The following is a 14,524-nucleotide window of genomic DNA, read 5'->3' as shown; positions in this document are numbered from 1 at the left end:
TTGAAAAAAAGGAAGCTCGAAACTGTATGGCAACACACACCCCCACAGCTGAAAATAAACTTAAACTCAAACTATGTGCTACTAATTAAAAGAAAGCAATCATCCAAGCTAAGAAAGATGTCTATAACGACAGAATCGCCAAAGCATGTTCCAATACAAAGGAACTATTTGCAATCCTGCGGGAACTTGAATCTCCCATACCACCGACTGATAACGTACCCAAAGACCAGCAATGGCGTACCAATATCCAAAATGCCATGGCAAATAAAGTGAAAACTCTTCAATCTAAAATTTCTATAAAAAAAGCCTCGCTCCCTCTCAGCAAAACTCCCAGTACGCCCACACCCAAATCTAGCCTAACACCCTTCAAATTCGCTAAAGTTTCCATTCATGAAACTGAAAAAATCATTGCCTCACTAAAACCATCCAATTGCAAAGGCGATTACTGCCCGGCCCAGATAATCAAGGATGCCGCCAGAGACCTTGCCCCCTTCATCACTAAAGTCATCAATGCCTCCTTCTCATCTAGCACCGTCCCAAGTAGCTTAAGAGTCCTGGGTTCTCCCACTGCTCAAAAAACAAACCTTAGACGCCCTCCATCCCCACCAACTATAGGCCCATCACTACTGTCCCTTTCCTCCTGAAGATAATTGACAGAGTGGCCTATCTCCAAATCCAAAAATACCTGGAGAACCAACCAACTCCTTGGCACTCGTCAATCGGGCTTCAGACCTCTGCATGGCACTGAGACTGCACTCATAGATCTTAAAGCCCAAATCGACGAGCTCAACGACAAAGGAAACGCAGCTATGCTACTGCTCCTTGACCTGTCGGCAGCTTTTGACCTAGTGGACCAATGCAGTACTCTGCAAACACCTAGCGTCAGCCGCCCACTTCTCAAGTGAAGCTATAGCCTGGGTGCAGTCCTTTCTCGACAACAGAAGTATGCAAGCCTTCTCCACCTTAGACTCTGCAGACCCTATCCAGACAACATGTGGAGTCCCACAGGTTCTCCTGTGTCTCGCCAACGATGTACAATATCTTTACTAAACCTCTATTCGACAAATTGGACAGACTGGGTGTCACGTACACAAATTATGCAGACGACACCCAGATCCTCATTCCTCTTTCGGGCAATTTTACCATGAATACAGTTTCAGTAAACAAAATTTACACCCTCATTCAGGCATGGATGGCAACACATGGCCTCTGCCTGAATGATGAAAAAACAGAGATCCTTATCCTAGGCTCACCCAATAACTTAAAAAAACTTGATTCCAACTACAGCTCCTTCAACATCGACGGTATAATAATCACCGTCGCCAAAGAGGTAAAGACCCTTGGTTTCTACTTGGACTCCTCCCTGTCCCTAAAGAAACAAGTGAACTCCTTGGCCTCATCCACTGCCTATACTGGTAACCTTATTAAACCATGCAGACCCTTCCTTTCACCAGATAGCTGCATTATCCTAGCCAATGCACTGATCCTCTCAAAATTGGATTACTGCAATGCACTTTACGCAGGCGCCAACAAATACATCATCAATAAACTTCAAACCCTGCAAAACAACGTGCTCAGAACGGTCCTAAACCTCCCAGTCAAAGAGCACATTTCGAATGTGCGAAGAAATTACAACTGGCTAAAAATTACCGATAGGATCACCATCAAAATTGTCACACTAACATTCAAATGTCTGAACAATGCAGCCCCCCTCCCCCCTACCTCAGGGATAGAATAATAATAAAAACCGCTGCAAGACCAACCAGAACAGCCAATTCCTTCTGCCTCCAAACCCCTAGATTCCGACTAAAAAAATAGGAGGCAATAGCTTCCCTGTGCAAGCAGCTCAGTACTGGAACATCTTACCTGTTGAACTAAGAAGGGACCAACCCTACAACAGCTTCAGGCACCACACCCGCACCTGGCTTCGACGCAATGACCTTTGAAATCTTGAGACCATACGTATTGTGATCTGATGCCATTCGTGCCCCTCCACTCTCACATGCAAATGTACATAATGTATTTACTGTTTATAATATGTTACCCTCTATCCTTCATGTAAAGAATGTACATAATGTAATTATTGTATATAATATGTGATACCAACAACCTGTATTCTGCAACCTGTATCCAAGCTCTAAGTATTCTTGTCACTTTGTGCGCCCAGCTACCCAAGGGTTTTTCTGGCGCCCTACAAACAAACAAATAAACAAACAAACAAAACAAATTCCCCAAGAAGGTCAGGTGGAATGAGGAGTGCCCTAAGGCATTTGAAGGACTTAAACAATCCCTTTGTCAAGCTCCAGTCCTAAGAGCTCCTGACTACGGCCAATCCTTTATTGTACAGACAGATGCTTCCAATACAGGTATAGGTGCAGTTCTGAGTCAGCTGGATGAGAAAGGCAGGCAACACCCCATCTGCTTCATCAGTAGGAAACTGAAGGAACCGGAAACAAGGTGGGCAACCATAGAACGTGAATGTTTTGCCATTGTGTGGTCTTTGAAAAAGTTTAGACCATACTTGTATGGATCTACTTTTGTGATTCAGACAGACCACCAACCCTTGATGGTTAATGCCAATGAAAGGGGAAAACCCAAAACCTCTGAGATGGTCAATCTGCCTGCAAGGGTTTGATTTCACCATTGAACACAGGTCAGGGTGTAATCACCAAAATGCTGATGGTCTCTCTAGAAAGTATGACCGACTGGAGTAAGGAGATTCATCCAGGGGTGGATTAAATCCTCCTGTCCCTTAGTCTGGGGGGTCGAGTGTTAGGGAGAATTCTCAAAAATGTGTTAATTCCCTCCACCTTAGAGACCTCCAGCAAGTTTGCTGGATTTTGAGGACTTGATATTTTTACCTGGAGAGTATGACCCTTTTTCCCCACTCTCTCATGTATTTTAATGTGATTTTGTACACTGTTTCCTTTAGGTTATGGAGTCTAACCAACTCCATAGGCATCATCTTTTACAATTGTCACAAAGCACCTTCAGTGCAGTGCCACAGGGAAGTCTTCCAGATTTCCCAAGGTTTAATACCTTCTCTGGGACCAACTACTGTTTCCCAGAGCAGTGGAGTGAAATTGACTTCACTTGGTCCCGTAAAATTCTATACCCAGCATACCCTATTTTACAATAGAGTGCTGGAGGGATTACTTAGTATCCCGTGTCTAGATACTCATGTAGCAGTCCAATGCTACCCTTTCATCTCAGAATGTCTAGTGGCAGTGGTTTTACAATGAACTACCATGATTTTTCCTGATTGTCAACGCCGGTAGCGTTAAATCGCGGGGGGCATGTTTTTCAGGATGGCGTCTGAGCCTCCTTTGTAAAAACGGGTCCCGGTCTTCTTTTTTTGCAATTTCTTTGTGGAAAGGTCCTTCTAGAGTTCTCTGCGCCAAACTAGGTTTGGTCTCTTTGTTCATTTGCCTTTGGCGGGCTTCAGGAGTGAAACCCGCCTCTGGCTCTAGAGTGTCTGGGGCAGGCAGGAAGTGAGGGAGGTGCCCGAAACTCCCTGTGCTTAGTCTTCTAGGAGACCCAAATGCACTCTGTGGTGATTGGCTGGCTGACTGTCAGGCAAGGACAGCCACCCTGCTGGGTGAGTGACAGCTAGGCTGAATGAATGAATGAATGGGAGAGAACTGAATAAAAATTGAATTTCTTGGCTTGGCAGACAGTCGACCACTGGACGAAGGAACCGAAGAAGAGCTTGAAGAGGACGCCTGCTGCAACTCCTGGACCGTTGGTTTGCCCGATGAAGCCCTGCTGCAGTGACTACTTGCCAAGTTCGCATCGACAGAGAAGCCCTGCAAGGACGACTTTTCCCTATGAGTTGGTGGGACCAATGAACTCCCAAGTAAGCCACCTGGACACCCATCTCGGAGCTGGTTGAATTTTCTCAGAGTTGCTGCAGGAAACCGTAGAGCCAGGGAGAGGGACACCAGATTGTGTGCATTGCTTGTAAGCTGGCCTAAAGCTTTTGGAAGATCCTCCGGACTCCCACGAAGCAGGACTGACCAAGCCTGATCTCCCCCCCCCCTCTGCCAAGTACAGGACCTCAGATGTGAGGAAAGTCCACCTTGGCAGCCAGGAACCGCGCTTACTGCTATTTGCTGTACCGCAAGGAGCTGAAACTCGAAACAGCCTCTCAAAGTAAAGTTTGCCGGTTGCCAGTTTTGACAGTTCCAGTGCAGTGCAGGAGTCCCCAGACGTCCTCACTCTTGTCCCCACCACTGAGGCCCAGGAACAGTGAGATCTGCAGAGCTGCCAAGGAACAGAAGTCTTCAGCTGCATCTTTTCTTCTTTACTGTAAAACAAGTCTAAGAGAACTTCCCTCTTACTGTGGAAGTGCTTGTAAATTCTGCAACTCAAGTCTAATCAGCTTGTGGCCCTACATTTGATTCTTCTTTTTTATCAAAGACTCTAAAAACATATGCAAAATCTTTTTCCCATTGACTTTGGCTTAGCCTCTTTGAATTGAATGATTCTTCGAAGAGCTATCTGAAAGTATTTGCCCTGCTTATAAATATTTGTAATTTCTTGTGTTCTAATAACCTTTGCTTTTTACCAACTGTGTTCTGAATGCCAACAGTAAGATAGTAATGTCCCCAACACCCTTGTTACTGAAGTCACCTGTGGGTGTAGGTTGCGTCTGTGGGCCATCCCAAAAGGGTCTTTTCTGATTCAGAAACTCAGTGTACAGTATTGAAGTATATTTGTGTGTTACTATTTTATTGCTCCCTTCTGAAGAAGGCTTTATAACTGACTGATACATAAATTAATTGTTTATGCAAGAAACCTTGAGTGTAAGAGTTTATTTGAATACCTGTAACTGTGAATCTTTGTAACTTCACTACAGCTCACATTTCCCCTCTTGAGATAAGTCTGGCTGCTCAACACGCTACCAAAACTGTGTAGTACAAGCTTATACCAAAGGTTGGGTTGGCCATACATGTAGTCATATTTGCTTGTAGTGTTACCAGAGGGTACTGCATTAAAACTTTGCCTAACAGTGAGGGTAACATAAAAATGTTTACATGAGTAGGTAGGAAAAGGTGCTACTAAGTAACCCCATCTCCCCCACACCCCTAGCACTCCACATAAAATGGTGTGTGCTGGACCTACAAAGAGAAAAGGTAAGTGAAGTCAATTTCACTTTACTACTCTTGGGAACAGTAGTTTTCACAAGAAAAGGTATTTAAACCTTATGAGAAATATAAAGGATTTCTCTGACACACTGCACTGAAGGTGCTGTGTGTCACCATACAAAATGTAGATGCCTATGGAGTTGGTCAGACTCCAAAAATATAGGAAACACAAAATCCAAATCGGGTAAAAACACATGAGGGTGAGAAAAGGGGCTCACTCACTCCAGGGTTAAAATGTAAAAGTCCTAAAGTCCAGGCTGGGTGTCCCTAAGGTGGAAGGGAATTAGCACTGAAATGAGAATCCTCATGAACACCCACCGTATGTGGAGGGCTGGGGAAATGCACTGTATCCCCTTTCTGACTTATTTGGTAACATTTTTGTTACCATTGCAAATGAACTTGAATGGCTTTTGGCAGTGGTTTTTAGTCCTATTACTTGCAGGCTGTCAAATCAGCTGCAGCATTGCATAGGAGAGTCACCATTCTGCTAGAGTGGTGGCCTCCTTCTTTTTTGCCATTTTAAGTATCCTTGTTCTTTCCTACGTCTTCATCTGCTGTCTTAGGTGGGAAAGATCTTGATTGAGGTTTTGTGATGGGCTGGAGTCCTTTTTATTCCCCGGTGGGCCTCCAGGGTGTCTGTGAAGGCAGGAAGTGATGGAGGAGTCCAGAACTCTGCAGCCCTTTGTCATCCAGCTTTCCTGAAAGGAACCATTTCCTACTGGGGAGCTGGCTGTCTTGGTTGGACAGGTAGCCACCCCTTTCTGTAAACTGCAGGGTGTTTGCAGAGGTTTATGCTGTAGTACTTGATAAAGACTCTGATTCTAACAGCTGCTGACGCCTTGGCCATTGATTATCATCTTAACTATGAAGTGAGAGGCTTAATGAGATGCTGTTTTACCAACATCCTTCCAGGAAGCATAGGTGTGAAATGTTGTGCTTCAAATGGAACCTATTCCCTAGCAGAGAAGCCATTGGTGTTAGACAGGGAATTCTACGTTCTATGCGAGTCTGAAGGTATTGTGCCTTACATGTTGAAACCATTTGTCATTGTATAACAGAATGTACCTTTTTGTGGGAATCTCGTTTTAACTCTTTTTTATTCGTTTTGTACCAAATGAATGCCTATTTAATACAGAATGGTTCTGGGAGAGGATTTTAAATGGTTCCGAGGTTGCTTTGGATATAGCATTCTATGTAATGAATTGTTTTTGTATTACTCCAGATCTGTTCTTTTTATTCAACGTTTTAGTAAGCTGTTTGTTAATTGTATTGAACTGAAATGTGTTGAATTGAAATTTTGTTTCTTATATCTGATGTTGGAAAGGTTTTATAACCATATGCAAATAAATGAACCAAGTGCAGAAGCGTGACTTGCATAAGGCACTGAGGTGGAGTCCACTTCAGGATTATAATTTTGTATCTAATATTCTCTGGGGTCCTTGGGGAGCAATCAGTAACAATCTCCAGCACGAAATACTTTGTACATTTTAAGGGAGAGTGAAAGGAGGGAGAGGGTAAAGGAGAGGGTGGGTGGGTGGGTGAGAGGGCCTCACATAGAAACTGACTCTCTAAAAGCTTTTTCTGGTGCCTGGAAATCATGTATTTTTGTTTTTCTTTGCCAGGTGAAGGGATCAGTGATCGAGTGGAGTTAGTCAGCATAAAAGCAGAAGAAGACATGGACTTGAACAGTCCCCTGAATACAGGAGGAGGAGAAAGAAGTGACTGTCTCCGCTCAGGCGAAGAAGAAGGTGATGTCTGCCCTCATGTACACATGTTTCTGCTGCCATTTTCTTAGTGGAAATGACTTCTTGCTGCCACTTTCGTGGGCACTTGAAGCCCCTTTTCTGCTTGTACAGCAAGCTGTCTTCCCCTGCTGGTGGCACTCTAGGCAGGCACTGAGTTCAGTGCTTTCCTAGAAGTGGAACTAGACATGGCTGTGCTCTGTAACTCTTCCAGAATGGTTGGTTATAGCCAGATCACACACAAGAGAATGCCATGTGATGCAGAGTATGCTACTTGTATTTTGGCCATCATAAAGACCGATTATTATCGTACAGCACTGATGCCTTGCAGAGATGTAAGCAAATGGACCCCTGGCAGCAATGGTACTGCAAAGATTCCTTATGAGCACACAGATCAGTTGTTACATTTTGCCTGCACATTGCATTTTGCCTCATTTTATAATTTTTGAATCTAGGTAGGTTGCCTCAGTTGTTACTATCTGCCTGCACCTTGCATTTTGCCTCATTTTATGATTTTTGAATCTAGGTAGGTTGCCTCAGTTGTTACTAACTGCCTGCACCTTGCATTTTGCCTCATTTTATGATTTTCGAATCTAGGCAGGCTGCCTCAGTTGTTACCATCTGCCTGTACTCTGAAATGTGCCCAGCAACAGCCCATGTGTACCCCACCTACCCTGTAACTTGATTCTGTATGCCCTACTTCTGATAACAGCACTAGCCATGCGTAGCTCACCTTGTGACAGCTGCACTCAGACTATCTGACCCTTGCCTCAGCCCACGCATGCCTCACTGACATAGACAGTACATATCAAGTACAGTACATGCTCCCCGGCTGACCGCCAGACACCCAACCTCCATCTAGATTGGCCTCCACACTTGACACCCCCCCACCGACTCCTCACCCAACCACAACAAAATGTTCCTATCAGGCTTATACTCAATACTGCTGAGAACTATCCTCCATCTTATTAATTCCTCATGCCACCCCAACTCCACCCTTAGCTCGACCATCATAGGCACCCCTCCACCACCACCCACTGTGCCATACGACACAACCATGCCAATCCAATTCTCTCTACTATGCACCTTCTCCGAAAGAAACAGCAGATTAAGGTCCAGACTACCTAAAATATACGAGCCCCTAGCCAGGGACTCTATCCAGTCCAAACTGACCAACCGATCCACTACCACTAACACCTGTGCCAACCTCAAACCAAAAAATCTCAAGTCCAGCCCACTACGACCAATCAGAAACCCTACAACACAACAACCACCCCCACCCCCACTAAAACTACCGTCTCACATATAAAAGGTGCCCTCATTAACGCACTCTCCATAATAGCCCATGCTACCGATATAGCAGAACTCATTCTAGCAGAAGACTTAGATTTTCTAGCCATAACTGAATCCTGGCTCCATGCATCCGCAGGTCCTACCCTCTCGCTAGCCATCCCTGACGACTACACCATCCTCCGAGCGGATAGAACAGAATCCAGAGGCGGGGGCCTGGCCGTAATTGCCAAAACTCACCTCAACATTAGACTCGACTCCTCCTCCCACCTCTCATCATGTGAATCACTCACAGCTAAACTGCCTACTTCCAAGTCCCAAATGATATCTATTCACCTACTCTACAGACCTCCTGGACCCTCAGGTTTCTTCGAGGAAGACCTCAACACCATCCTCACCAACAACCTAAACTCCTCCCAGTGCCTCCTCCTAGGGGACTTCAACTTGGGCTTCAAAGACCACAAAGATCACCAGGCCACCCTCATCAACAATACTCTATCTGAACTAGGCTTTACCCAAAAAGTATCTTGCCCCACCCATAACAAAGGGAGAACCCTCTACTGGGTAGCAGACTATAACTGCACGGCCACCATCGCCAATAACTCCCCCCAACCTTGGTCTGATCACCATCTCCTCTCCTTTACACTCGAAGCTGCGAGCCCCACCACCAATAATGTGCGAGCCACAGCCATCCCCACAAGAAGTAAGAAAAATATCACAGTGGAAAAATGGATCCCTCTCATCCTCCCAACGCTCAACCAACTCCTTGCTACCTCCAATCCCTTTCACCTCGTAGAAAGTTATAATAAAACCATGCGCACAGCCTTAGACTCCATTGCTCCACTGAAACTAAGAAAATGTAAACCGAAAAAACACCTCAACCAATGGTTCTCCTGCCACCTTAAAGCTCCTAGATTAGAAAAACGCAAATTGGAACAAGCATGGAGACAGTCTCCCACAGACCACAACAAGACAGTGCTTAATGAAATAACGTCCAACTACAAAAAGTCATAGCTGCCAAACAAGAGTCCTACAACCAGAGAATTGCACAATCCAATTCCAGCACCAAAGAGCTGTTTACGATCATTAAAGAACTGGAAACACCGGTGCTCACCCCAGACACCTGCGTGAAGGACAAACAATGGTGCACTAGCGTCCAAAATGCCCTAAACAATAAAGTCACAGGCCTTCAAACTAAAATCAAAAATAAGAAAGAATCCCTAGCCAAACCAACTAACCCCACTAATACCACCCCACACCCCAACACCCCCTACCAACCCCTTTTGCTTCAACCTTGCCAAAGTCTCCACTCTTGAAGTGGACAAAATAATTCTCAGCCTAAAACCCTCTAACTGTCAGGGCGACCTTTGCCCCCCACAAATCATCAAAGATGCGGCAAGAGACCTCTCGCCATTCATCACCAGACTCTTCAACGCCACCTTCTCCACAGGTACCGTCCCCAGTAACCTTAAAGAGTCCTGGGTTCTCCCCCCTTCTCAAAAAGCCCTCCCTTGACCCTTCCATTCCCACTAACTACAGGCCTATTACGACCGTCCCATTCCTGCTCAAGATATTAGACAAGACAGCCTACCAACAAATCCAAAAATACCTTGAAAATAACTATCTCCTAGGAATTCGGCAATCAGGCTTCAGACCCCAACACGTGACAGAAATGGCCCTTATTGACCTGAAAGCCCAAATTGACACCCTTAGAGACAATGGGAAAACTGCCCTACTACTTCTCCTGGACCTTTCCGCTGCATTCGACCTAGTCAACCACAAAATCTTATGCAATCACCTAGACTCAGCTGCCCACTTCTCCCAAGAAGCCATTGGCTGGATCGAGTCATTCCTCAGCAATAGATCCATGTGGGTCTTCTCCAACTCTGCTGTCGCGGACCCTATCCCCATCACATGTGGAGTCCCTCAAGGCTCCTGTGTCTCCCCCACACTGTACAACGTGTTCACGAAGCCCTTGTTTGACGATCTAGATGGTCTGGGTATCACCTACACTAATTACGCTGATGATACGCAGATCCTCATCCTGTTGACGGGAGATTACAACCATGATTTGGCCTTGGTGAACAAGGTGTACCTCATCATCCAGGCATGGATGGCTTCTCACAGTCTATGCCTGAATGATGACAAGACTGAACTCATCATCCTCGGTTCCACCACACACCTATCCAAACTGGACCACAACTATACCAGCTTCATTATAGACGGGAACCCGATTAAGGTAGCCAAAGAAGTGAAAACCTTAGGAATATACATCGACTCCTCCCTCTCCTTCCATAAACAGGTTAGCTCTATGGCTTCCGCCACAGCCTACACATGTAAGCTGATAAGAGCAGCCAAACCCTTCTTATCCACCCAGAGCTGCATTACGTTAGCCAGAGCCCTGGTATTAAAACTGCACCTACCTGGCTGCACCTACCTGGGTGTCAAGGGGAAAGCCGAAAACACCCCCAACCCCAAGTCTTTTCAGACAGCTGAATTTCACGATTTTTCCAGACGGGCACACCATACAGATAAGGGCCTCGGGTGTGCAAGCCACCAAGGAAAACGGAACACCATGCATTTCCGAAAAGAACACCCGTGGGAATCTGCAGAGGTCTGCCTTGCGCAAATTGCCCTAGTTTTTATTAGACACAATCCCCGACAAAGTGTGATATTTGGTGGGGAAAAAACACAATGTTCACTTTGTCTGGGGTTCTGGGTAATACATTCTGAGCCGCTTCGCGCAAGTCAGACCTCTGTGCATTCCCACGGGTGTCCTCTCCTGGGAAATGCATGGGGTTCCCTGTTTTCCTTGCTGGCTTCGACACCCTAGGCCCAAATCTGTAGGTTGCCCACATGAACAAAATGTGCTGTGCCGAAAGGCTTGGGGTTACCAGTGGGTTACCCTTTTCCTTTTGTGCCCTGGTAAGTGCACCCACACATGTGAGGTACCGTTTTCGCATCTCATGTAGCCCTCCCTGGGGGCATATAAGGGGGGGCTGTCCTGCACTCCTCCCTGGGGTCAGGTGTCCCTTCCTAAGAGTAGATATCTGCCCCCAGGGAGGGCTGCATGACATGCACCCCACTCCATTGCTGGTGAGGGGGTCACCGCCCCGTTCCATTAGAAAATTCCCTGTCGCTTTGGGGGTACCCCACAGTCCCCCCCTAAAATGTGTTCCACCATTTTCACTTTGGTGTGCAAATCTGGCTCCAGGGTGCCCACACCTTACTGCCCACCCACTGGGGGGGCCTGTACCACAATTGTTGGTGGCCCTCTCCCCCCCCCTCACCCCAAATGGGTGGCAGGGGCACCTCATGCATGCCTCCCTGGGCCTCCTATAAATGGTTGCGTGAGGTACACCCCCCTCCATTTGGGGTGGGGGGGGTTAGAAGGCCACCAAAAATTGGGGGACAGGCCCCCCAGTGGGTGGGGCAGTAGGATTTGGGCACCCTGGAGCCAGATTGGCACACCAATGTGCCCCTCTGCGCCAAGGCCAGTTTGGTAAACAAAGAAAAAAATTAAAAATGGCAGGCTGCCCTTTAAGGGGGGGAGGGGCTGAGGGGCACCCTACACCGCCAGGTAATTTTCTAATATACTGGGGGGTGGCCCTCTCCCCCCACACCAAATACAGGAGGGGGGCAACTCATTCAGCCCTCCCTGGGGGCAGATAAGAGGGGGGGGGTTCTCATGCAGCCCTCCCTGGGGTTACATGCCCCTTTCTCAGAGCAGATAACTGCCCCCAGGGAGGGCTGCATGACATGACCCCCAAGTCCATTTTGGGTGGGGGGGGGATCAACCTCTTTCCATAGATAAAATTCCCTTGTGGTCCAGTGGGGGGGCACTCCCCAACACCAGCCGTGATATTTTTTTTTGCCCCCCCACCCGTGGGGGCAGATGGTCACCCATCCACCCCCAGGGGTTTCCATACATGTGGCCCCATGCTTTGAGGCCACAGGCGAGAGGGGGCTGCTTACCTAGTAAGCAGCCCACCCTCCCCCATACTACAAAGACATCCCTGGTGTCTAGTGGCATTGCTTCCCAAGGATCGAGTGCCCTGAACCCGATCTGTGAGCAGCAATGCTTACAAAAAGGGTGTCATTGGAAAGGGGAGAATCTCCCCTTTCCAACGACACCACTACAAAAAAAGCCCCTGGTGTCTAGGGTCCCCAAACCCCTCCCCCTTCCCATAGTTTCTTTGTTTTGATTTTTTTTTCCCCACCCCTGGGAGCAGATGGTCACCCATCCGCCCCAAGGGGTCTCCATACATGTGGCCCCATGCTTTGGGGCCACGAGGGGGAGGGGAGCGCTTACCTAATAAGCAAACCCCACTCCCCCCGCACTGTAAAGATGTAAAGATATCCCTGGTGTCTAGTGGGCATTGCCCCGATCCGTGAGCAGCAATGTTTACACAAAGGGTGTCGTTGGAAAGGGGAGAATCTCCCCTTTCCAACGACACCTCCCTCTATCTCTGGCTTGAAATACAGTCGGAGATCGAGGGGGAGAAAGGTGGAGATTCACCTTTCATTTTCACCGCAGCAGCCCGAAATGGCTGCTGCAGTGAAAATTACTTTCACGCCGGCGTGCATTATGCACGCCGACATGTAACTGAAGGTAATCCAGCCCCCTGGCAGTGAGGGGGGACCTCCCCCTCACATAGCCCAGGGGTTGGATTACAGTTTTGAGCGATCCCTGCTTTGCAGGGATCGCTCAAAACAGAGTACCAAAAAGGACAAGCTATCTCGTTCTTGCCACTGCGTACATAATGTCAAGGACGAGATATCTCGTCCTTGGCACTTAAGGCGTTAATCTGCTTAGAATCACATGCTGTGCATATGGTCCAACATCCATTGGTAACCGCAGCAGCAAGACCAGATCTTGTCTTTTGAGAATCGAAAGGGGACGTCGACATGGGTGTGCCTGTAACACTAACCCTACGTGACGTGTAGTGTACCCAAGATCCCTCACGCGTCGAGGTCCTGCTGTCACGATGCCTGCCCCCAGACATCAGGAGCAGACCAGTCTGCCCAGAGTACTGGCACCCATGGGGACCTGTAAGGCCCCAAAGGATTGCCTAAGGGCTTCCTGGACTCAGTCCTGGCGCCGTTGGCGCCAGGCTCCTATTGCCCTTCTCAGTCAAATCAGGTCATCAAGTGGAGAAACCATGTACAGGCCATCTTGAGGCCTTTGAAGGGATTACTTTATTTAAGGGACTATTTCCTTGGGTGTGGTACTGGGACTACTTCACCTGGGAACTACTTCTGGGTGGCTATTTAAACCATGCCCGGAGAACAGAACACGCTTCGCGTTATTCTGCACTCCTGCAGCGTAACACTCACCGTGCCTGCAGCTCCAGTATCCAGTCCTCAGCTACGCCCGTCTTGTTCTTCACGATCTGAACCTGCAAAGGAGAAAAGGAAAAGCAGATTAGAACAAGATCCTTACCATTCGTCATCGCAATCATCCGGGAGTCGCTGCACCTGCAAGAAAAGGAACACCAGTTACCACACTATACAGTCAGCAGCAGCGCCGCGGGGTACTCACCGATGCTCCATTCATCCATGCGATCCTGCGAGGCACTCTGATGAGATCGCCGCTCGGAGCATCTGCAAAAGATAAGAAAGTTAACAGGTGAGCTGCGCCTCGCTAAAAGACATTCGACCTCGCACTGCAAGATACTTACCCGAGGCAATACTTGCTCGAGGTCTCGCGAGTCACCATCATACGTCCCTCACTCTAGGGAAGCGCTGCACCTTCAGAATAAAGAGAGGACAATTGATTAATCACACGAATGAACAATATCGCTTGCTAAGACTTTTTGCTTGGTGCAAATACAGAATCTTACCTTGGCGCTACCTCGTTTCTTTCGGAGAAGAGACGTCTGTCTTGGGCAATTCTGCAAGAGGAAGAAACATAAAGAAAAGGTACAAGAGTGAACTATAAGGCAAGCTGAACTCTAAAACTTTGCATGCTACTTTGGATTGGCACAAGACTTACCTCTGAGTCATTGTTGTTTGGAACTCTGCCATAAGATTACGGGATCAGTGAAGTTAACTGGATTCCCATGTTTCAACGCACCCCTGCATTCCGACGCAGGATGGAGAGCCCATCCTTCTTAACAATAAGGTGAGACATAATAAGGGGAACACAAGGTGGTTACGGAAGCAGAAGTTAAACCTCCTTTTAGCGGTCGGCTAACTTACCATTTTTACCACTCTAGGAAAATCCTCCTACCTGCCAGACAGACGAAACTAAGTGGGCAAGTGCAGTCGGTCATCACTACACTACGAGTCACATTGGTGGAGACCGTTGCAGTTCAGCTTCGTTCGGCGCCCTTGTGGAACCCA

General features: G+C 47.4%; 1 protein-coding gene across 2 annotated transcripts in view; it reads left to right on the top strand.

Moving 5' to 3' along the window:
• The window catches only part of LOC138489464 (zinc finger protein ZFP2-like), a 235,428-nt gene that overhangs the window by 111,141 nt on the left and 109,763 nt on the right, over positions 1 to 14,524 (top strand). For both annotated transcript variants that reach the window (XM_069617190.1, XM_069617191.1), the window contains one exon: positions 6,770 to 6,895. In XM_069617190.1, the coding sequence (XP_069473291.1) occupies positions 6,770 to 6,895 (126 nt within the window). The remainder of the gene's footprint in view (positions 1 to 6,769; positions 6,896 to 14,524) is intronic.

Source organism: Ambystoma mexicanum, chromosome 9 (genome assembly GCF_040938575.1).
Source record: "Ambystoma mexicanum isolate Mex_15411 chromosome 9, UKY_AmexF1_1, whole genome shotgun sequence".
NCBI lineage: Eukaryota > Metazoa > Chordata > Amphibia > Caudata > Ambystomatidae > Ambystoma > Ambystoma mexicanum.
The sequence above is the reverse complement of the archived record's forward strand: the minus strand, read 5'-3'. Positions and strand labels throughout refer to the sequence as shown.